The 22,784-nt window shown below is 35.8% G+C and overlaps 1 protein-coding gene across 6 annotated transcripts in view; it reads left to right on the top strand.

The window, feature by feature from the left end:
* Positions 1-22,784, top strand: part of KIAA0586 (KIAA0586 ortholog) — a 106,950-nt gene that overhangs the window by 25,905 nt on the left and 58,261 nt on the right. For 5 of the 6 annotated variants that reach the window (XM_030855110.3, XM_060294858.2, XM_060294857.2 and 2 more), the window contains 7 exons: positions 2,415-2,609; positions 4,076-4,263; positions 6,059-6,172; positions 7,712-7,792; positions 15,108-15,301; positions 16,856-16,974; positions 21,857-22,056. In XM_030855110.3, coding sequence (XP_030710970.2) covers positions 2,415-2,609; positions 4,076-4,263; positions 6,059-6,172; positions 7,712-7,792; positions 15,108-15,301; positions 16,856-16,974; positions 21,857-22,056 — 1,091 coding nt within the window. The remainder of the gene's footprint in view (positions 1-2,414; positions 2,610-4,075; positions 4,264-6,058; positions 6,173-7,711; positions 7,793-15,107; positions 15,302-16,855; positions 16,975-21,856; positions 22,057-22,784) is intronic. The other variant, XM_060294859.2, reaches the window with a different exon arrangement.

Below are 22,784 nucleotides of genomic sequence, written 5' to 3' on the forward strand. Positions count from 1 at the left end.
TAAAATACTTTTAAATCCAAAAATCACTTTATGAAGTAACCCTTTTAATGGTAGAAGTGATTGAGAACCTATGGACCCAGGCTCCTCCTTGGGCCTTGGTGCCTGTTATTGCCTCTGCCTGGAGGGCTTTTCCCTCAGACTCTTGCATGGCTCACTCAGTTCTTTCAATCTCTGCTCATAGCTGTTAGCTCCTCAGAGAGGTCTATGTTGACCATCCTATCCAAAATGTTATCATCTAACCCTCTCTATTCCCTTGCTCTGCCTGTTGTTCCTCATAGCACTTTTCACCATCTGACATTATACTTTTATTTGTTTATCAATTTTTTTCCTTACTAGAGTGTAAGCTACATGAATACAGTTGGTTTATTCAGTACTTGTAGTCCCTGTGTCTGGAATGATGCCAAACACATTTTAAATGCTGAAAAAATATATTTTAAATAAACATTCAAGGGGCTTCCCTGGTGGTGCAGTGGTTAAGAATCCACCTGCCAGTGCAGGGGACATGGGTTCAAACCCTTGTCCGGGAAGATCCCACGTGCCGCGGAGCAACTAAGCAACTAAGCCCGTGTACATCTGACTTTGATATTGTTTCTAAAAAATCTTTAAATACATTTTTTAAATCTTTAAAAGCATTAAAACTGCTTACTATGATGTTACTATTAGACACTATCTACATTCACTTCCCCCTCTGCCTTTAAGTTTCTGAGTGTTAGCAGTGAGAGAAGTTACTGCTAGGCACCTTTCAGATTCTATATAGCACCTACAGTACAAACATGGAAGCAGAGGTATCAGTACCACTGCAGAGATCCCCTCCATTGAAGAACCATTTGTTTGTAGCAAGTAAGTTAAATGGCAGTCTTCTCTGAGGTGGTTGCCTGGAAGCCCAGAATTCAAACTAATCTATTGTATTATAGTAAGAAATAAGCAACAGCATCCCTTTCAGACTAAACAAAACTGGGTGGAAAAAGAAAAAGAAAACCTACCTTAGGTCTAGCTAGGGTTCAATTAAAAAGTTTTTTACAAATACCTTTTATGTGTCCATTATTATTATACTAGGTATTGTGAAGGCCACAAAGAGTAAGACATTGTCTTAATCCTCTTAAACTGGAGGACTTCCCTGGTGGCACAGTGGTTAAGAATCCGCCTGCCAACGCAGGGGGACATGAGTTCGATCCCTAGTCCAGGAAGATCCCACATACCATGGAGCAACTAAGCCCATGCACCACAACTACTGAGCCTGTGTGCTGCAACTACTGAAGCCCGTGCACCTAGAGTCCATGCTCCACAACAAGAGAAGCCACTGCAATGAGAAGCCCATGCACCACGACGAAGAGTAGCCTCTGCTCACCACAACTAGAGAAAGCCCACACGCAGCAACAAAGACCCAATGCAGCCAAAAATAAATAAATAAATTTATCAAAAATAAATAAACATTCAAGAAAAATATTCCTTCAATTGAATGAATGAATACTTGAGAACATGATGAAAAAAATATATAGATGTGGTACTAAAATTTTTCTTCCTTGGATCATAAAACTATATTTAAAAGTCTAGATTTATAAAACTACTCTTATATTAAAAGTAAAAATGTAGAAATGTCAGGTATTTATTTATCAATAGAGGAGATTTTAATTTCTTTTCCTTTACACTTTTAGTTTTCTTCACTTTTCTCAGGTTCCACAGAAATTTATGTTCTTCTCCAGAGAGACAGATAATCAGAAAAACTTCTAATTATTTAAGAATTCAGGATTTAATATCTATATAGGTTTACTAAATAGTGATTAAAAATGTATAATGTTATTAACTTCTGCATTTTAATAAGTATAGAATTTGATTATCTGTACATAATTTCAAAGGATAAAGCCTGGTTATACAGAATAATGAGAGGATGAAAAAATTTTCAATTCCAAAAATGATCATTAACTTTCTTATACTCATAGGAAAAAATGTAACAAGTTAAATAATACGTTCTGAATATTCTTTTGAATCTTTATTCAACATTTTATTCTAGTTATTGTATCTTTTCTATCATAGTAGCTGCACAAGTTGTTACATCTATTCAGAGGTTGAAAAACCATGACCTGCAGGTCAGCTGCCTGTTTTTATAAATAAAGCTCTATTGGAACATAGCTATACTCATTCATTTAAGTATTGTCTATGAGTGCTTTCATGCTACAACAGCAGAGTTGAGATGTTGCCACTGAGACCACACGGCCAATGAGGCTAAAATATTTACTATCTGACCAATTAAGAAAAAGTTTGCCAACCCCTGGTTTACTTATATTTTGGGGCCCTGTAACCTTATTATACAGAATGAGATCTTTCTGTGAAGAAGGGTTGCTATATTTGTAGATGACTGCATAGTAGATGTTCAAACAATATTTTAAAATATCTGCCATTGGTCATTATTATAGGCACTAAAGTGAAGTCAATAAGAACACAAACTGACTTTTATGCAACAAAACCTACAAAGACAGATTCTAAACTGCAACATACCATAACTACACTGTCTCCTGGTGAGCAGCAGTATTTGTTCAGCCCAAGCCGGGAAATGCCTACTTTTTCAGGTACACTGGAAGGTCATCTAATTCCTATGGCAGTTCTTTTAGGTAAGACGCAACAAAATATATGGGGTAAATTTTAGAATTCTAATCAGCAATAGCAGAAATTACAAAGTGATACTGACATAGTAGTCACCTACCTTTTCCTTTATGTGTTGTTTGTATTTGTGAGTAGGACCTCAGAATGTGTCTTACTTGTGTAGTAGCAGTCTCTGAAATGATGCTATATTTTCACTTACAGGAAACATTCTTTTGGTATTTTATAATATATTTCTGTAGATGAAATGAAATTAAAATAATGTTTAGACATGTCATAGATATTCATAATAATTAAAGAACTTGAGGATTTTTATTGGTTTAATATCATCATATCTTAGGAGAAAGTACTTTGAATTACCTTCTATATACTTTTGCACTAGGCCGTGATAAGTAAAAATTATGTAGTTGTGTGTTCTAAGCTAATAGTTTGTTATTAACTTATTTGAGGCCTCTCAGATCCATCATTGTAAAAGTTGAGCAAATAATTTTTGTTCTCACACTAGCTCTTCAAATTTTGATAGCTATTTTTTTCTTTAAATATCATTGCGATTCTTAATTTTGGTGAATTATTTAAATGTGAATATTTTTCAACATAAGAGAATTTTTTATTTTTGATATTATGTGTTAATGGCATGTCAACTTGGTAGCTGTCTGTTCAAACATGTCTTCTACTAAAATAATAGCTGATACTTATAAAGTCCTTACTGTGTGCCAGGGACAGATCTAAGCACTTTATATATATTAACTTATTTAATCCACTGTATAAAATGCATGGTAATCTACCAATTTTATAAATGAAGAAACTGAGGCACAGAAGAGTTCAGTAATTTGTCAAAGGCCACATAGCTAGAGTGGAGCCAAGAGTCAAACCCAGGCAGTGTGACTTTAGAGTCTGTGTTTTTAATGAATGCACTGCACTGTCCCTCTTTACTTTGAAATTTAGGAAACAAGTGGAACTTTTGAAGTGAAAGGTAACAAAATTTTGACAGCTATGATAGTTAGCAGATAGTTGGCCTACGTGCTCTTTATTGGTAGTCAAACACTAGTATTTTGTTGTCGGTTTTATTTCTGTCTGTTGCTGCCCTATGAAGATTTGAGAATAAAAATAATACAACACAATGCAATACACTTTAGTTTTGGCTTTGCCACTTACTGTCATAACCTTTGGCAAATTAAGTTATGTCTCTAAACCTCTGTTCCCTCAAGTGTAAAATGTGGATAATATTAATACTCCATAGGCTTATTTAAATTAGATAGTGTATGTGAACTGTTTAGTACATATGAGCACCTAATGTTAGTCGCTGCTAAAAGGATGACATGGTGAGTATGATGGCAGTGGTGATGATAGAGGAAAAGGTGATTGCAGATAGTGCTTTCCTTTCCTATGAGAATTTAGGCATAAAGATCTAGGTTTTATATTAGAATTTCTCTTTACTTCTGAAATGGTTGACTTCTTTTCCCCCCAAATTTTTTAGGACAAACCCAAAGTAATAGTGATTCCATGCCACCTGCTGGAGTAATTGTAAACAAGCCACACCCTGTAACAGTGACTACTTCTATTCCACCATCATCTCGAAAAACAGAAACTGGAGTAAAGAAACCTAACATAGCAGTTGTAGGAATGAAGTCAGAAAAAAGGGATCCTCCTCAGCTTACTGTGCAGGTATTCAGTGTGCATGGACAGAAAAATTTAAGGAAAAAAATATTTGGCTTAACTTTAGTACTTAAAATCTATTATATTGCTTCATGAAAACTGTGCTTTCATGATGGGTCTTTACTTCTTTAAAACTATGATATTAATGTGATATCGCTATCCTTGTTCTGCATGATTTAAGCTACCTTTTCTAAGCTGATAACTCATATCCAGGTGACTTGATGATATTCCAAAGGGAACAATTCAATAGTATATAATAATTAATTTTAAAAAGGCTTAATGTGTTTGTCTTATATAATTAATACTTTAATTTTATACAAACATATATAAGAGGACTTGAATGAATGGAGAGAGAACTTATAATGTGAAGCTTAAATATTCAAGATGACAATTCTTCCTAAGTTAATGTGTAATTTAAGTGAAATTGTATAAAAAAATAAAAACCATAATTTTTTTAAAACTTGAACTTTAGGATCATTTTGACATTTGAAAGAACAAAGGTTTAGAAAAGTTAAAGTGTTTTGATACTGGTCCTATTTCAGAAATAGCCTTGGTTATTTAAAAAGACTGTAATATGTGATAGTTCATTAGTCAGTGGGAAATAAGATTATTTTAAATGAAATAATGTATGTTATAATTAGTTAGTGTGGAAAGTAGATCGGTTTTAGACTCTAAACTTTTACTGTGTATCAAGTGAGTTCCAAATAGGCAATAGGCTAAAGTATAACTACAAGATATAAAAACATAGAAGAATTAGAAGATAATTGCGTGTAGTCCTTATCAAAAATGAAGTTAAGTCTGGATATAGAGGAAAAATCTTAGTTACGATAGAAAATAGATTTGAATCTATAAAATCTAAAACTTATATATGTAAAAGATTCCTAAATGAAAAGGAAAAACAACATACAGTGAGAACATATGAAAGGAATATGACAGAAAGTTTTAATTTTTAAATATAAAAACCTCCATAAATTAATAAGAAAACATAAGAGCAAATCCAGAAATATTCAAAGAACATGTATAAGACTCTACAGAAGAGGAAGTTATAAGCAATCAAATTGAGTAATTTAAATCTTGCTAGTTACCAAGGTAATGCAGATTAAAATAACAATAATATACCTCCATTTAAAAACTGTTCTTGCTGAAACACTCCTATTATCTAATTTGGGTGAAGGTTGGATAAAACAATTAATTATGTTTTTGATGATGGAAATAGAGCTCTTCATTGCATTTGGGCAGCAATTACCAAGTATCTTAAATATTTATGCTTTTTGACTCAAGAAGTTAGCCTAATATCTGGCTATCTAGCATAATGAAATAATTCAAAGTTCAGGGAAAAAACCGCTATGTATATATGACGTTTTTTGGAGTGATATATATCTATCTATCTAATAGTGAATATCCTAAATGTTTACCAACAGGAAATGATTAAATAAGGCATGTATTTTCTTGAAATACTATACAGTCATTTAAAATACTATTATGAAGTCTATATGGACGTATAGTAAGGTGTTTATGACCTAATTACAATGGAAAATCAGGAATGAAACTGTTTTAGATTTTAGCTATGCATAAGTGGATAGTAAAAACATAAAGGGAATAGTAAAAATGATGTTGTCTTAAGAAAATAGGATTCTTTGTGTTTCCCTTTTATTTTCCAAATTTTGTAAAATACGCTTTCATAATTTAAATTTGTTATCCATTGACTTTGCAATAAAAAGTTAAATATGTTATTGATACATAGATTCACAAATATTTGAGTCAAAATGATGAACTGAAAACTGGATGTTGTATTCTGTTTTAGGTATTACCCAATGTAGATATTGACAGCATTTCAAATGGTAGTGCTGATGTTGGTCTATCTCCGTCTTGTCCCAAAGAAGCATCTCCTCCTCCTCCTCTGAAAACCTGGATACAGGTATGTTCAGAAATGTATTCTATATCTTTGAGCAATGTCTGACTATGGATTTTTAACTAATGTTATTCCATGCAAAGTCTTCCATTATAATCTATTTTAATAATTTTTGTTTTAAGGAAAAGATTCAAAACAAATGTGAAATTGCTTTTTTTTAAATTAATCAATTAATTTATTTTTGGTTGCGTGGGTCTTTGTTGCTGCGCGTGGGCTTTCTCTAGTTCCATCGAGTAGGGGCTACTCTTCATTGCGGTGCGTAGGCTTCTCATTGCAGTGGCTTCTCTTGTTGCCGAGTGCGGGCTCTAGGCTTCAATAGTTGTGGCACGTGGGCTCAGTAGTTGTGGCACGCAGGCTCTAGAGCACAGGCTCAGTAGTTGTGGTGCACGGGCTTAGTTGCTACACAGCATGTGGGATCTTCCCTGACCAGGGATCGAACTGTTGTCCCCTGCACTGGCAGGCAGATTCTTACCCACTGCTCCACCAGGGAAGTCCCTGAAGTTGCTTATGAACTTGAAAAAGAAAGTTTGTTTAATATCCTTACATTTATAAATGTTCTGAAAATGATAATCCTTAGTGTAACTATTTGGTAACTTAAGTTGTAAGACTCATATGTGAAGGAAGAATTTCTGTCTCTTTGGAGAAGAATCTTGATTTAAATGGGAATTAAATTATAGTTTTCCTGAATGTGAATTTTATAGTGACAATTGGAGTTTATGTTTTGGGATGTTACTTTGTCGTCATACTGTTGACACGATGCAAAAATATGCATTTCTTTCTAATATTTATTTGCTGCTTGTGATTGAATGACAAAATTATGACTTTACTACACAGCAAAATAGCACTGTAACATTTCCCCAGGTTTCCTCTATTGTAAGCAAACTTGTTCATTGAGGATACAGTTTTAAGGAGAGGAAGAACATCACTTTTTCACAATCAGAAATAGTAAAATAGAACTGGCCCTTAATGGCTCTTGTGCCTAATTTTATTTTTCATCAATAATTTTTTTAACCAGAAGTTTATTAAAACATATATGATTACAAATAATTTTTTGGACTGTTCATCATTCTGCTCTCAGGAATTGTCTATTGTGGTTTTTGGTGACTAGATTATATATAGTGAGGCCTAGAGGCTAAATTTGTAAAATAATTATTTTGTTTGTCTTTCTAAATTATTTGATTCTGTATCTGTCTTTTTGTGAGTTTGTATATGTGTAAACTTATATATCTATACATACAAACACATTTCTTTATCTTAATTCTAGGAGAGAAATCACAATTATATCAACTTGATCAATTGACTTAAGTTGCATTGTTGGTGGAGTCCTTGATAGAAAAACTGATACCTAGTTTTTTATAGCTATTGAAATGATAACTTGGAGACTAGCTTGGATTTCATTTACTAGTTAAATCAAGTCTGAGCAGGATATCAAAATAAAAAATAGGGGCATGTAATTATAAGCTTATGCTATGGTATTATGATAAATTAGGTATAAATTAAAAAGACATTAAACACAACCAAAACTTTCTGAAAATGCTTTCTTAGACTCCAGAATTTATGAAGGCAGATGAAGAAGAGGTGAAGTTTCCAGGAACTAACTTCGATGAAGTAATCGATATCATACAGGTAACAAAGCTTATTAGCAATCATGTGAATTTATTTTTCTACTAGCATTTTTTTACGTGATTTGATTATCTTTTCTTTTTAAAGACTATTATTTTTAGAGCAGTTTAGGTTCACAGCAAAATTGAGAGGAATGTACAGAAATTTTCTATATGTTCCCTACCCCCACACATGCATGGTCTCCCCCATTATCAACATACCCCAACAATTTTGACTTGTTAAAAACTGACACTTCATAATCACTCAAAGTCCATGGATGACCTTAGGGTTCACTCTTTTTTTTTTTTTGGCGGTTCGCAGGCCTCTCAGTGCTGTGGCCTCTCCCATTGCGGAGCATAGGCTCCGGACGCGCAGGCTCAGTGGCCATGGCTCACAGGCCCAGCTGCTCCGCGGCATGTGGGATCTTCCTGGACCAGGGCACGAACCCGTGTCCCCTGCATCGGCAGGTGGACTCTCAACCACTGCGCCACCAGGGAAGCCCGGGTTCACTCTTTATGTTGTACATTCTATGGATTTGGAAAAATGTGTTCATCATTATGCTATTATACAGAGTATTTTCTCTGCCCTAAAATCCTCTGTGTTCTGACTATTCATCTGTCCCCCCCCAACCCACCTCAGTCCCTGGCAACCACTGATCTTCTTACTGTCTTCATAGTTTTGTCTTTTCCAGAATGCAGTCTACTTGGAGTCATACAGTATGCAGCTTTCTCAGATTGGCTTCTTTCACTTAGTAAAATGCACTTAAGTTTCTTCCATATCTTTTCATGGCTTGATAGCTTATTTCTTTTTAGCACTGAATAATATTCCATTGTCTGGATGGACCACAGTTTATTTATCCATTCACCTGCTAAACCACATTTTGGTTGTTTACAAGTTTTGGTAATTATGAATAAAGCTGCTATAAAAATCTGAGGGAATTCCCTGGTGGTCCAGTGGTTAGGATACCGTGCTTTCGCTGCCAGGAGCCCGGGTTCAGTCCCTGGTCAGAGAAGTAAGATCCCACAAGCCACGCTGTGCAGCCAAAAAACCCCAAACAAACGAATACAGAACAAAACCAAACATCTGATTTTTTCTGTGGACATAAGTTTTTAACTCCTTTGAGTAAATATCAAGGCGCACAATTGCTGACTTATATGGTAAAAGTATTTTCAGATTTGTAAGAAACCGCTGAACTGTCTTCCAAAGTTGCTGTACCATTTTGCATTCTCACCAGCAATGAATGATAGTTCCTGCTGTTTCATATCCTTGCCAGCATTTGGTGTTGTCAGCATTCCAGATTTTGGCCATTCTAATAGGTGTGTAATGGTATCTTATTGTTGTTTTAATCTACATTTCTCTACCTCAACATAATAAAGGCCATATATAAGCCCACAGCAAGCATCATTCTCAACAGTGAAAAACTGAAAGCATTTCCTCTAAGATCAGGAACAAGACAAAGATACCCACTCTCTCCAGTTTTATTCAACATAGTTTTGGAAGTCCTAGCCATGGCAGTCAGAGAAGAAAAAGAAGTAAAAGGAGCCAAATTGGAAAAGAAGAAGTAAAACTGTTTGCAGATGACGTGATACTATCCATAAAAATCCTAAAGGTGCTACCAGAAAACTACTAGAGGGACTTCCCTGGTGACGCAGTGGTTGAGAATCCGCTTGCCAATGCAGGGGACACGGGTTTGAGCCCTGGTTCGGGAAGATCCCACATGCTACGGAACAACGAAGCTCATGCGCCACAACTACTGAGCCTGCACTCTAGAGCCCACGAGCCACAACTACTGAGCCCATGTGACACAACTACTGAAGCCTGTGCGCCTAGAGCCTGTGCTCTGCAACAAGAGAAGCCACCGCAATGAGAAGCCCACACACTGCAACGAAGAGTAGCCCCCACCTGCCGCAACTAGAGAAAGCCTGCATGCAGCAACAAAGACCCAATGCAGCCAAAAATAAATAATAAATAAACTAATTAATTAAAAGAAAGAAAACTACTAGAGCTCATCAATGAATTTGATAAAGTTGAAGGGTACAAAATTAATACACAGAAATCTCTTGCATTCCTATACACTAACAACGAAAGATCAGAAAGAGAAATTAAGGAAACAATCTCATTTACCAGTGCATCAGAAAGAATGAAATACCTAGGAATAAACCTACTTAGGAGGCAAAAGACCTGTACTCAAAAAGCTATAAGATGCTGATGAAAGAAATCAAAGATGAGACAAACAGATGGAGAGATATACCATGTTCTTGAATTGGAAGAATCAATATTGTTAAAATGACTATACTACCCAAAGTAATCTACAGATTCAGTGCAATCCCTATCAAATTACCAATAGCATTTTTCACAGAATTAGAACAAAAAATTTTACAGTTTGTATGGAAACACAAAAGACCCCGAATAGCAAAGCAACCTTGAGAAAGAAAAACGGAGCTGGAGGAATCAGGCTCCCTGACTTCAGACTATACTATAAAGCTATAGTCATCAAAACAGTGTTGTACTGGCACAAAAACAGAAATATAGCTCAATGGAACAGGATAGAAAGTCCAGAGATAAACCCACACACCTGTGGTTACCTAATCTATGACAAAGGAGTCAAGAACATACAGTGGAGAAAAGACAGTCTCTTCAATAAGTGGTGCTGTGAAAACTGGACAGCTACATGTAAAAGAATGAAATTAGAACACTCCCTAACACCATACACAAAAATAAACTCAAAATGGGTCAAAGACCTAAATGTAAGACCAGGGACTATAAAAATCTTAGAGGAAAACACAGAATGCTCTCTGACATAAATCACAGCAAGATCGTTTTTGATCCCCCTCCTAGAGTAATGAAAATAAAAACAAAAATAAACAAATGGGACCTAATGAAACTTAAAAGCTTTTGCACAGCGAAGGAAACCATAAACAAAATGAAAAGACAACCCACAGAGTGGGAGAAAGTATTTGCAAATGAAGTGACTGACAAGGGATTAATCTCCAAAATGTACATATAACTCATGCAGCTCAATATCAAAAAAACAAACAATCAAAAAATCGGTGGAAGATCTAAATAGATACTTCTCCAGAGAAGACATACAGATGGCCAACAGGCACACGAAAAGATGCTCAATGTCACTAATTATTAGAGAAATGCAAATCAAAACTGCAATGAGGTATCACCTCACACTGGTCAGAATGGCCATCATCAAAAAATCTACAAACAATAAATGCTGGAGAGGGTGTAGAGAAAAGGGAGCCCTCCTACAGTGTTGGTGGGAATGTAAATTGGTACAGCTACTATGAAGAACATTATGGAGTTTCCTTAAAAAGCTGAAAATAGAGCTACCATATGATCCAGTAATCTCACTACTGGGCATATATCTGGAGAAAACCACAATTCAAAAAGATACATGTACCCCCGTGTTCACTGCAGCACTATTTACAATAGCCAGGACACGGAAGTAAGCTAAATGTCCATCAATGGAGGAATGGATAAAGAAGATGTAGTACATATATACAATGGTATATTACTCAGTCATAAAAAAGAACAAAATAATGCCATTTGCAGCAACACAGGTGGATCTAGAGATTCTCATACTGAGTGAAATCAGACAAAGACAAATATCGTATGATATTGCTTATATGCGGAATCTAAAAAAATGATACAAATGAACCTATTTACAAAACAGAAATAGAGTCACAGATGTAGAAAAGAAACTTATGGTTACCAAGGGGGAAAAGAGGGGGGAGGGATAAATGGGGAGATTGGGATTAACATATACACACTCTATATATAAAATAGGTAAGTAATAAGAACCAACTGTATAGCACAGGGAACTCTACTCAATACTCTGTAATGACCTGTATGGGAATAGAATCCTAAAAAGAGTGGATATATGTATATGTATAACTGATTCACTTAGCTGTACAGCAGAAACTAGCACAACATGGGAAATCAACTATACTCGAATAAAAATTAATCAAAAAATTCACATTTTGCTGATATATGATGTGGAGCATCTTTTCAAATGCTTGTTTGCCATCATTATATCACCTTTGGTGAGGTGTCCATTAAGGTCTTTGGCCCATTTTGAAAATTGGGTTGTTTTCTTATTATTGAGTTATAAGAGGGTTTTTTGGTATATTTTGGATAACAGTTTTTATCAGAATGTGTCTTTTGCAAATATTTTCTCCCAGTCTGTAGCTTATCTTCTAATTCTCTTGACATTTGTTTTCACAGAGCAAAAGTTTTTAATTTGAATGAAGTCCAGCTTATCAATTAGTTCTTTCATGGGTTGTCCCTTTGGTCTTAAATTTAAAAAGTCATTGCCATACCCACAGTCATCTATGTTTTCTCCTATGTTATCTCTAGGAGTTTTATAGTTTAGCATTTTACATTTAGGTCTGTAATCCTTTTTTTTTTTTTTTTTTTTGCCATACGTGGGCCTCTCACTGTTGTGGCCTCTTCCGTTGTGGAGCACAGGCTCCGGACGCACAGGCTCAGCGGCCATGGCTCACGGGCCCAGCTGCTCCGCGGCATGTGGGATCTTCCTGGACCGGGGCACGAACCCGTGTCCCCTGCATCGGCAGGCGGACTCGCAACCACTGCGCCGCCAGGGAAGCCCTGTAATCCATTTTGAGTTAATTTTTGTGAAGGGTGTAATCTCTGTGTCTAAATTTTTTTTTTTGCCTGTGAATGTCCATTTGTTCCAGCACCATTTGTTGAAAAGATTATCTTTGCTCCATTGTATTGCCTTTGCTCCTTTGCCAAAGATCAGTTGACTATATTTATGTGGATCTATTTCTGGGTTCTTTGTTGTGTTCCATTGATTTATTTGTCTGTTCTTTCACCAGTACCTCACTGTCTTGATTATTGTTAAGTCTTCAAGTTGGATAGTGTCAGTCCTCCAACTTTGTACTTCTCCTTCAATATCATATTAGCTATTCTGGGTCTTTTGCCTCTCCATATATCTTTTAGAGTAAGTTTGTTGATATCTCCACAATAACTTGTTGAGATTTTTATTGGAATTACATTGACTGTATAGATCAATTTGGGAAGAACTGACACATTAACGTTATTGAGTCTTCCTCTCCATGAACGTGGAATATCTCTCCACTTATCTAGTTCTTGATTTCATTCATTAGATTTACGTAGTTGTCCTCATATAGATCTTGTACATGTTTTGTTAGATTTATACCTAAGTATTTCATTTGGGGGGGTGCTAATGTAAATGGCATTGTGTTTTTAATTTCAAATTCTGCTTGTTCATTGTTGGCATATAGGAAAGTGATGGACTTTTGTATGTGAACCTTGTATCCTACAAACTTGCCATAATTGCTAATTAATTCCAGGAGTCTTTTTGTTGATTTTTTCAGCTTTTCTACATAGACGATCATGTCATGTGCAAAGATAGACGATCATGTCATGTGCAAAGATAGTTTTATTTCTTCCTTCTCAATCTGTATACCTTTAATTTTCTTTTCTTGTCTAATTATATTAGCAAGGACTTCTAGTACAATGTTGAAAAGGAGTGGTGAGAGGGAACATCCTTGCCTTGTTTCTGATGGTTGAATATCTTTTGACCATCAGTATTATGTAACAGAGCTTTGAGAAACTTCCTTTTACTTTGCAGTTAAATATATTTTTATTTTAAAATTGTAAGGTTGTTATTCTGTAGTACAGTATTATCTTCTATATCACCTAGCTACCTCCATGAAACTTAATGATTGTTAGCTGTTTCCCACCTGCATGTCCTCTCTCCTGCTTCCTACTTCCTTCTTCCTTTTTGTTTCCTTTGGTTTCCCTCTCTCCAGTCTGTCCTTTCTTCATTCTATTACACTTGTCTGTTTTCATTTCTGGATTATTGGCAAGCTCGCCAGTTAGTTCATATTGAGGAAAAAAGTTGTGAGGGGTCTAAAATCCAAGGGAAGAGCCCATATAGCAGGAAGAGATATAGAAATGATAGAAATGGTTAAATAGAAGGAGGGAAAAAGTAGCTGGAAGTAAAATATAAAGGATGGGAGAAAAGATCATAGAACATAGAGACTACTTGAATGATGATGTGTCAGTGAACTTTAAAGAAGACATTTGTTCATATTTCTTAGACTTTCAGAACGAAGACTAGTTTTGTCAGTCGTAAAATAAAATCCTATTTTAAACATTAAGAGATATGCCCTACATTAATGTTACTTGCTCACCAGTGTGTCTTCTCATGTGAGCTTGACGTGAATGTTTTGAAGGTAAGAATATAGCAAAGACATTAGACAACTGTTTAATATATAAGTGAAAGGAACATTGTAGAAATAGCAAAGAATTTGGACTTCAAAGACAAGTGTTTCTATCCTTGCTCTGCCACTTAATAGCTGTGGACTTCATTTTTCAATGGGACAATATTATTGAGTTATATTTTTTAAAGAGCCCTAACTTTTTTTGAGATACATATTGCATTATTTACAGATAAAATGATATGGTATCTGTGGTTTACTTCAAAATGGTGTGCAAAGGGGAAAGTGGATGGGGGAAGTATAGATGACACAGAGTTCGTTATGAGTTGATAATTGTTAAAGCTGGGGAACAGGTAAGTGGGATTCTTATTATTTATATGTAACAGATATAGTGCATGAGCACTATTTTGTTCACTTTTAAGCATGTATATTTTTCATAATAAAAAGTTTTAAAATTCCGGAAGTAACTCTTTTGATCATGATGTGATGGTACAAATAATGTGTAAGATGACCTAACTGCATATTTAACTGTAAATTATATGTTCTGTAAGGGTGAGCAGTAATATTTGGAAGTGTTAGTTTTACTATGATAATAAATTTATAGAGGGAAATGTTAATAATGTTTTATGTAGGAATAACCAAGTTTTCTAGTTTGTTTTATGATTATTTAAAATAAATATATATATTTTAAAATATTTATTTATTTATTTGGCTGCGCCAGGTCTTAGTTGTGGTACGTGGGACCTTCGTTGTGATGTGTGGGATCTTTTAGTTGTGGCATGCAGGATTTTTAGTTGCGGCATGTGGGATCTAGTTCCCTGACCAGGGTTGAAACCCAGGCCCCCTGCACTGGGAGCATGGAGTCTTAGCCGCTGGACCACCAGGGAAGTCCCTGAATATTGGGCTTTAAAAACACAATATAATTGTGTAATTAAGTTTCTTCAATGTGATTTATATGACAAGTGTGTATACTATAAATAATGTGATATCACCAATTAGAAAATGCTATTGATTAATTTAGAAGTGTTGGTTAATTCACCTACCTAAGTTATCTCTACTTAGCACTCAGTAAGTGTTGAATAGATACATGAATATAATAGTTTTGTTTTTATTATTACCAGGAAGAGGAAAAATGTGATGAAATTCTGGAATACTCTGAACCAATTCTGGAGTTTAACAGAAGTGTTAAAGTTGTTTCTACAAAATATAATGGCCCTCCGTTTCCACCAGTTGCTTCTACTTTTCAGCCCACTACTGATGTTCTGGATGAAGTAATTCAGAGAAAAGAAACATTGGAAAATAGCTTAATTCAATGGTGAGTTTACAGTGGTGTTGGGATGAACAGAATTATAGTAGCAAGTATAAATAGAACGTATGAAATTTTGGTTGAAAATCTTCCTTGTCTCCTTTTGTTTATTAAATTTTTCCTTTGCTGTAGTCACTGGACACTATCTGACGTGAGACTGAGGGTTTAACTAACTGTTGCAAGTATTGTTTCTGTCCTTGAATATTTGTACTGAGGCAGTCTATTATGACAAAAGAGGCTATTGCTGAGTAACAAAGCATTAAAAATGTACAAGTTCTTTAATCCAGTGGTATATTAACAGAAATTTATCCTAAGGAAATAATCAGTTCTGCTACTAGGCCATAAAATACTTAGCACTTATAGTACTTACTACAAACAAGGCACTGTTTTGTTTGTTACTTATATAAACTCATAAACTCTACTTTTATACCTATATTTACCTGCGGGAAACCTTAAAGAAGTTATGGAATAAACTAAACAACTGAATATTCATACAGTTATCAAGATTGGGTTTAGAAAATACTTAATGATGTAGAAAGATTAATAACACTGGTGCATAAATGAAGCAGGATACTAATGATGCAACCACAGTTTAGAAGAGCTCACTCAAAAATAAATGTGCGTGGGAAAAATATTGAAAAATAATACCAAATTGTTAACTAACTTTGTTTATTCTTGAATCTGGGATTGTGAGTGAGCCTTATTTTTTTTTTTAACTTTTATGTGTTCTCTGATTTTTACAATGAACATCTATTACTTGTATAATAATAATTAAGAAGGCTGTTAGCTTCGCTGAAGAAATGTACAAAAAAAGCAGTCTCTTATTGTGTTTCCCTTCCTTTTCCTCTCCTACTTCCCTTCCTAAAAATGACCTTGAAAGTAAATTTTCTTTCCCTTTTTAGAGGAAAACTACCTGTGTTGCAATCTATATATTTATTTCCTTGAAGAGAGGGCAGCTGGACTCCTTTTCTAGCTTTGATCTTGTGGGGTTTTATATGTGCTTTCAGAGTAGGGAACCCAACATTTTAGGTGCATGATATGCCAGGTAATCATTGACCTAAACCTTATTTTGAATTTACAAGGGCTGTTAAAGTTTTCATTAGACTGATCAGAAAGATTTTAATTTGATAAACTGTCTCCCACACAGAGATTCGGTTTGTTTTTCTAGGAGATATATTTGAAGTTTTTCTTCTTTCCAGATTCAACTTTCAGAATGACTGCTTTCACATTTAAATGTTTGTGTCCATGGGTACCAGTTATTTTTTTTAATTTATTTTTTTTTTTTTTGCGGTACGCGGGCCTCTCACCGTTGTGGCCTCTCCCGTTGCGGAGCACAGGCTCCGGATGCGCAGGCTCAGTGGCCATGGCTCACGGGCCCAGCTGCTCCGCGGCACATGGGATCTTCCCGGACCGGGGCACGAACCCGTGTCCCCTGCATTGGCAGGCGGACTCTCAACCACTGCGCCACCAGGGAAGCCCGGTACCAGTTATTTTTAAGGGTGTTATTTCTAACCATCTATACATTTCAACTAAATTTAGGAATCCTTAACTTTTTTCCCCCAGGGTAGAACAAGAAATAATGTCAAGAATGATCTCTGGGCTTCTTCCAGTCCAACAGCAGGCCACAGCTGACATCAGTGTCTCAGTCAGTGAGGCCAGTGAGCCATTGACTTCTGACATTGGTAAGTGAAATGGAATCCTTTAGCTTTTTTTGTTACTATAAGACAAAACCTTCAGGTTGTTGTGGATTTATATATTCTAGAGGTCACATAGTCCTTGGTTGACAAAAGATAAAAGTCCTCTTCTTTTCAGTGTCATTTCCCAGTTTTCTGTAGTGGAAGTTATTTCTCCCTCACTTCCTTATTACATACTGCAGCATTCAGATTATGCTATCAGCGTCCATCCCTCCTACCCCCAATCTCTCCATTCTTTCCCATAGCACTTTGTGTGTGTTTGTTTGTGTGTCTGTGTATCTTTTTTTTTTTTTGAGGTACGCGGCCCTCTCACTGTTGTAGCCTCTCCCGTTGCGGAGCACAGGCTCCGGACACGCAGGCTCAGCGGCCATGGCTCACGGGCCCAGCCGCTCCGCGGCATGTGGGATGTTCCCGGACCGGGGCACGAACCCGTGTCCTCTGCATCAGCAGGCAGACTCTCAACCACTGCACCACCAGGGAGTCCCCTGTGTCTGTGTACCTTTGTTATAGTAACCATCAAACTGTGTTATGATTGGCTTGCATATCTGTCTCACTCACTAGACTATAAATTACTCACAAGTAAGCGTGATTCTCCTTTAGAGCCTAGCCCTTGACTGACACCTAAGAAGAGTTTAAGTATTCCCTGAATGGATAGAGCCTCTTTCTTTAGGGAGCCCACACCATTCACCTCTTCTTCCTCCTTCCTCTTCCTCTTCTCTCCCTCCTTCTTCCTCCTTTTCATCCTCTTCTCCTTCCCTCTTCTTCCCCCTCTTTCTCCATTAGCTTTTTGAGGCATAATTTACTTACCATAAAATTCATGAATTCTAAGTGTACCGTTTGACAAGTTTTGTTAAACAAACACAGCCACGTGTTAGCCACACAGTCATGTTATAGAAAAACATTTCCATCATCCCCAACAGTCCCCTCATGCCACTTTGCAGTCAATCCCTAACCCCCTCCCATGCCTACTACACCCTAACAACCACTGATCTACTTTCTATCATTGAATTTTGCCTTTTCTAGAATTTCATACTTATGTAATTATACAGTATTTAGTCTTTTGTGTCTGGTTTCTTTTATTTAGCGTAATGCTTTGACAGTCATGTTGTTGCATATAGTAATAAATATTACACTCCATGTATGTACCATAATTTGTTAATCCAGTTACCCGTTGATGGACATTTGTAGTCTTAGTTTTTGACTATTATAAATACAGCTGTGCTATGTGTATTTGCAAACTACTCTTTTACATACATCTTTTAATTTCTCTTGGTCATATGGTAAGTAGATATCTAACTTTATAGGAAACCGCTAAATGTTTCCAAAGTGGCTGTTCTATTTTGCATTCCAACCAGCAGTGAATGAGAGTTCCAGCTGCTCCACATCCTTACTAATGCTTGTTGTCAATGTTTTTAATTATAGCCATTCACTAAGCATGTGGAGATATCTCATTGTGGGTTTTGTTTGCATTTCCCCAGTAACTAATGATGTTGTACAATTTTTCTTGTGCTTATTTGTCATTTGTATATTAATTTTGATGAAGTATCTTTAAAACTCTTTTGCTCAGTTTTTAACTGGGGTCTATGTCTTACTATTATCGAGTTCTTTATTCTGGATACAAGTCCTTTATTGCATATGTTTTGCAATGTGTTATCCTAGTTTTTATCTTACATTTTGCTTTCTCAGCATTGTCTTTTGAAGACCAGAGATTAATTTTGATGAAGTTTAATTTATCAATTTTTCTTTTATAGCTTGTGATTTTTGGGGTATACTGTTGAAGAAATCTTTGCCCAACATCATTAAGATTTTCTCCTGTGTTTTCTTATAGAAGCCTTATAGTTTTAGATTATAAATTTAGGTCTATGGTGTGTTTTGAGTTAATTTTTATATGTGGAATGAAGTAAAGATCAAGATTTTTTTTGTGTGTATGGATATCCAATTTTTCTAGCATTATTTGTTGAAAAGATTATCCTTCCTCCTGCTGAATTGCCTTGACACCTTTGTTGGAAATCATCTGGCTATTATATATGTTTGGATCTGTTTCTGGACTTGCTGTTTGGTCCCATTGATCTACAAGTCTGTCTTTACATCAACACTGGGCTTCTTGATTATTGTAACTTAAAAATAAGTCTTGAAATTGGATGGTATAAGTTCTCCAGCTTTCTAGCTCTTTTTTTTTTTTAACATTCCTATATATCGTTACCTCTATTTTTTTTCCACTTCTTTCCAGTCCAGAATAACCTCCTCTTCCTCCTTCTTAAACTACCCCTTAACTGCCTAAATCCTAGACATTAGAGTCTTTATTTACTGCTTTACTTTCTCATTTCTCACTTCCTCTTTAGTTTTTATGAGCTGGCTTTCTTCTTCCTTCTCGTTAATGAAATTCCTCTCTTACAGCATTTGGTTCTCAGAGATAACCTTTTTTCAAATCCTTATTCTCCTAGAAGGCTCTAGTATGGGCATTGTTGACTACCTCTAATTATTAAAATGTTCTACTGGTTTTGGTTTCTTAGAATTCATTCTATTGTTCTTCCCCTTATCTTTTTAATTTCTTTAGGACCTCATTTCCTCATCTTTTTTCTACTTGAATAAAAAATTTCCCCCAAGCTTCTGTCCCCTGCCCTCTTTCTTTTCTGTTTTTCTAGTCTCTTCTTGGCGATAGTTATCCCGTGTCAGTTGATGACCCCTAAGCTACACATTTAGGCTGTAAACTTGCAGTTTTGCCTGTTGATGAATATTTCACTTGATGCTCCACTGGCATACCAAACTTGGTGTGTCCAGAATGCATCTCATTTTTCTAACCAACCTTATTTCTCCTTTGTTGCTCTTTCTGTTAATGATACCACTATTTTCCAAGTGCCCAGTTTCCAAAGCCTTGGAATATCACTTGTTCTACTTTGTTTTCTTTGGTCTTCCTCAGTCCACACCCAGCCACGTCCAATGTCCTGGCTCCATGCAATTTATTCTTATATTTGATTAATTCTTCCTATTTAGTATAACTTGAATGCCTCTTCCACTGCTACTATCCCAGGTTTTCTTTCATCTTCTCATTTTTTGAAGGAAGGAATAAAATGACCAACAAAGTTATGAGGAAATTTTTTTTACTTAAGATTAGTGCTTCTTTAATGATAAAATCATTTTGTCATGTTAGAAGATACTTTTTCAGAAGAAGACATCTAGGAATACAAATCCAAAAGAAAACCAAAACCAGTTCATACAAATAATTGCTCTGAGACTATTTCAAAATCTGTTGAAAAAGGAACAGATGGAAAATACCAAGTGAAACTGGAATAAAAAAGGGCTGGAAGCTAAAAAGGCAAAGGACCATGAAATATGCCTTGGAGAAACAGATAGTCGGACTTCTGTAGCTTTTGGTCAAAATTCTTGTTGTGGAGATGGTATTCAGCAGTCCCAAGACAAGGAGACCAGTCCAGGAAAACAAACAAGTGTCTCCAAAGATTTGTCCGGTTTATGATGGATACTGTCCAAACTGCCAGATGCTTTCTTCATTGCTAGGTCATACACCTCGATGGCATATTTTGGAGTGCTTGGACTCTCCACCAGTCTCTCCTGCTAGCGCAAATCAGGGCTAGTGATAGTCCTCTTAGCAGTCCTTCACATGGGTCGGGTGGTGGTTTCAGTGAGACTAATTCAGGCTTTGTAGCCTTAAGGAAAGATGGTCTAATATAGAGGGTATTTAGATCCTGTTCCCTTTTCTTTAAAAGCATGTGTGTTTGCTTTTGTTTTGCCTATGTCTGGGTAGGACTTTTGGGTTTTATAACAGAGATATTCTGATTTTTGGTCATGCCAAAACAATGAATTATGGGAACTAAAAATGGAGATGTGTTGATATATACTGTTGAATATAAATTTGGGATTGTGATAGTCTTTGCTATGGAGCTCCAGAGTAAATTACTATTACTTATCTCTCAACAAGTGATCCCAAGACACCTGTACCTACCTATTAGGGAATTCTCTGTAATGCTGCCATAGTTGTACTAATTAAGGAGTACTCTTTGGAGAGGTCATGTCTCCATCAAGTTTTATAGATCACTGTTTACATGTTTTCCACACAGTGCTTTAGAAATATAACCACTTTAAGCCTAATAAAGTCTGTTTAGGAAATTTTACTGAATTTCATGTACATTCACACAAGTGAAAAGTACAACCCATTTGGAAAATTAATATACTATAGAGCTGCTGACATCAAGCACCTAAACTACTCTAAAAGTTTGAGGAGGATTAGCCTGTAATGTTAGTAACTGAAGTACCTGAAACTAGACGGAAGTAAGATTTGTCTTCATATTTATGAAGAAGCTGCCATTTCTCTAAAATCCCCCCACAGTCATTGTGTCCCTGTGTTTTGCCACGATCTATCACAGTGTTTCCTGGTGCCCTACTCTTGGAAATGTGGATTGTTTTCAGATGAAAACATTTAATGTGGATACAAATCTTTTTTTGTGTGGGGGGGGTGGGGCGTGCTGAGCGGCATGCAGGATCTTAGTTCCCTGACCAGGGATTCAACCCGTGCCCCCTGCAGTGGGAGCATGGAATCTTAACCACTGCACCACCAGGGAAGTCCCTGCAAATCCTTTTTATCACTAAATGTTGTAGTGGTAGGGAAGAGGCCATATAAGTAAATTTTCATCTAGATGTTTTCCTCCCCTTTTTAGTTTGTTTAGAGAGGATGTTCATTATGTGAGTTACCATCTTATTCTCTGTCACAATAAGTAGATTTTGTATTTTCATTTTATTCCTCCTCACACCATCTCATACACATATGTTCACATCTCTAAAATTTTAAGAATTAAGGCTTAGAATGCAAGCATGTTTCCTGCACACTTACTCTGAAATTCTTTCCTTTTTTTAGTGGAAGGAACCAGCAGTGGTGCCCTCCAGCTTTTTGTTGATGCCGGTGTTCCTGTGAATTCAGACATTATTAGGCATTTTGTGAATGAAGCTCTTGCTGAAACCATTGCCATCTTGCTGGGTGACAGAGAAGCAAAGAAGCCAGGTCCTGTTGTTACAAGTGTTTCTGGGGATGTTTCAATAAGCAAAACACACTTGCTGGTAAGTGTGACTTTCCTTCATGACTTGGAGCCCTGGGGAATTTTTGATACCTTTGTTAAAGAACAGTAAAATGGACAGATTTTAAATTGGGTCATAAGACCATAGTTTGTGGTGGAGATTGGTTTCTTGTGGCTTTGATTACAATAACAATTCCTCCAGCATTTTATTTTAAAAACTTTAAAATCTATAGAAAGTTGAAAGTATGATACAATGAACATCTGTGTAAGCTTTACCTACATTTACCAGCTGATAACATTTCGACACATTTTCTTTATCTGTCTTTATATGTTGTTTATTATATATGCTTTAAAACTCATTTGAAAGTTGCAGATATCATGACACTTCTAAAAGCATCAGTAGTATCTCCTAAGAACAAGATTCTTTATTACATAACCAAAATACCATTATTATGCTCTCCATATTTAACATGGATCTGTTAATACTATATAATATAGAGTCTATATTTGAATTTCCCCAGTTGTTCCAAGAATATCCTTATAGCTAATTCTTTTAAAATTCAAGATATAGCTAAAAATCACATGTACTGCTTTTGGTTCTTATGTAAAGTGATATTTTTAATCTTTAAAAGAAAGTATATTTCAGACATTTTTGTTATTGTTTGTTTAATCAGCCTTTCTATGTTAAATAGAGTTTCTAATTTATTATAGCAACATGAAATTATACAAAACCACTACCAGTGGAGGGTGGGAGGAGCAATATAGGGGTGG

This window comes from Globicephala melas, chromosome 2, assembly GCF_963455315.2.
Source record: "Globicephala melas chromosome 2, mGloMel1.2, whole genome shotgun sequence".
NCBI classification, from domain to species: Eukaryota; Metazoa; Chordata; class Mammalia; order Artiodactyla; family Delphinidae; genus Globicephala; species Globicephala melas.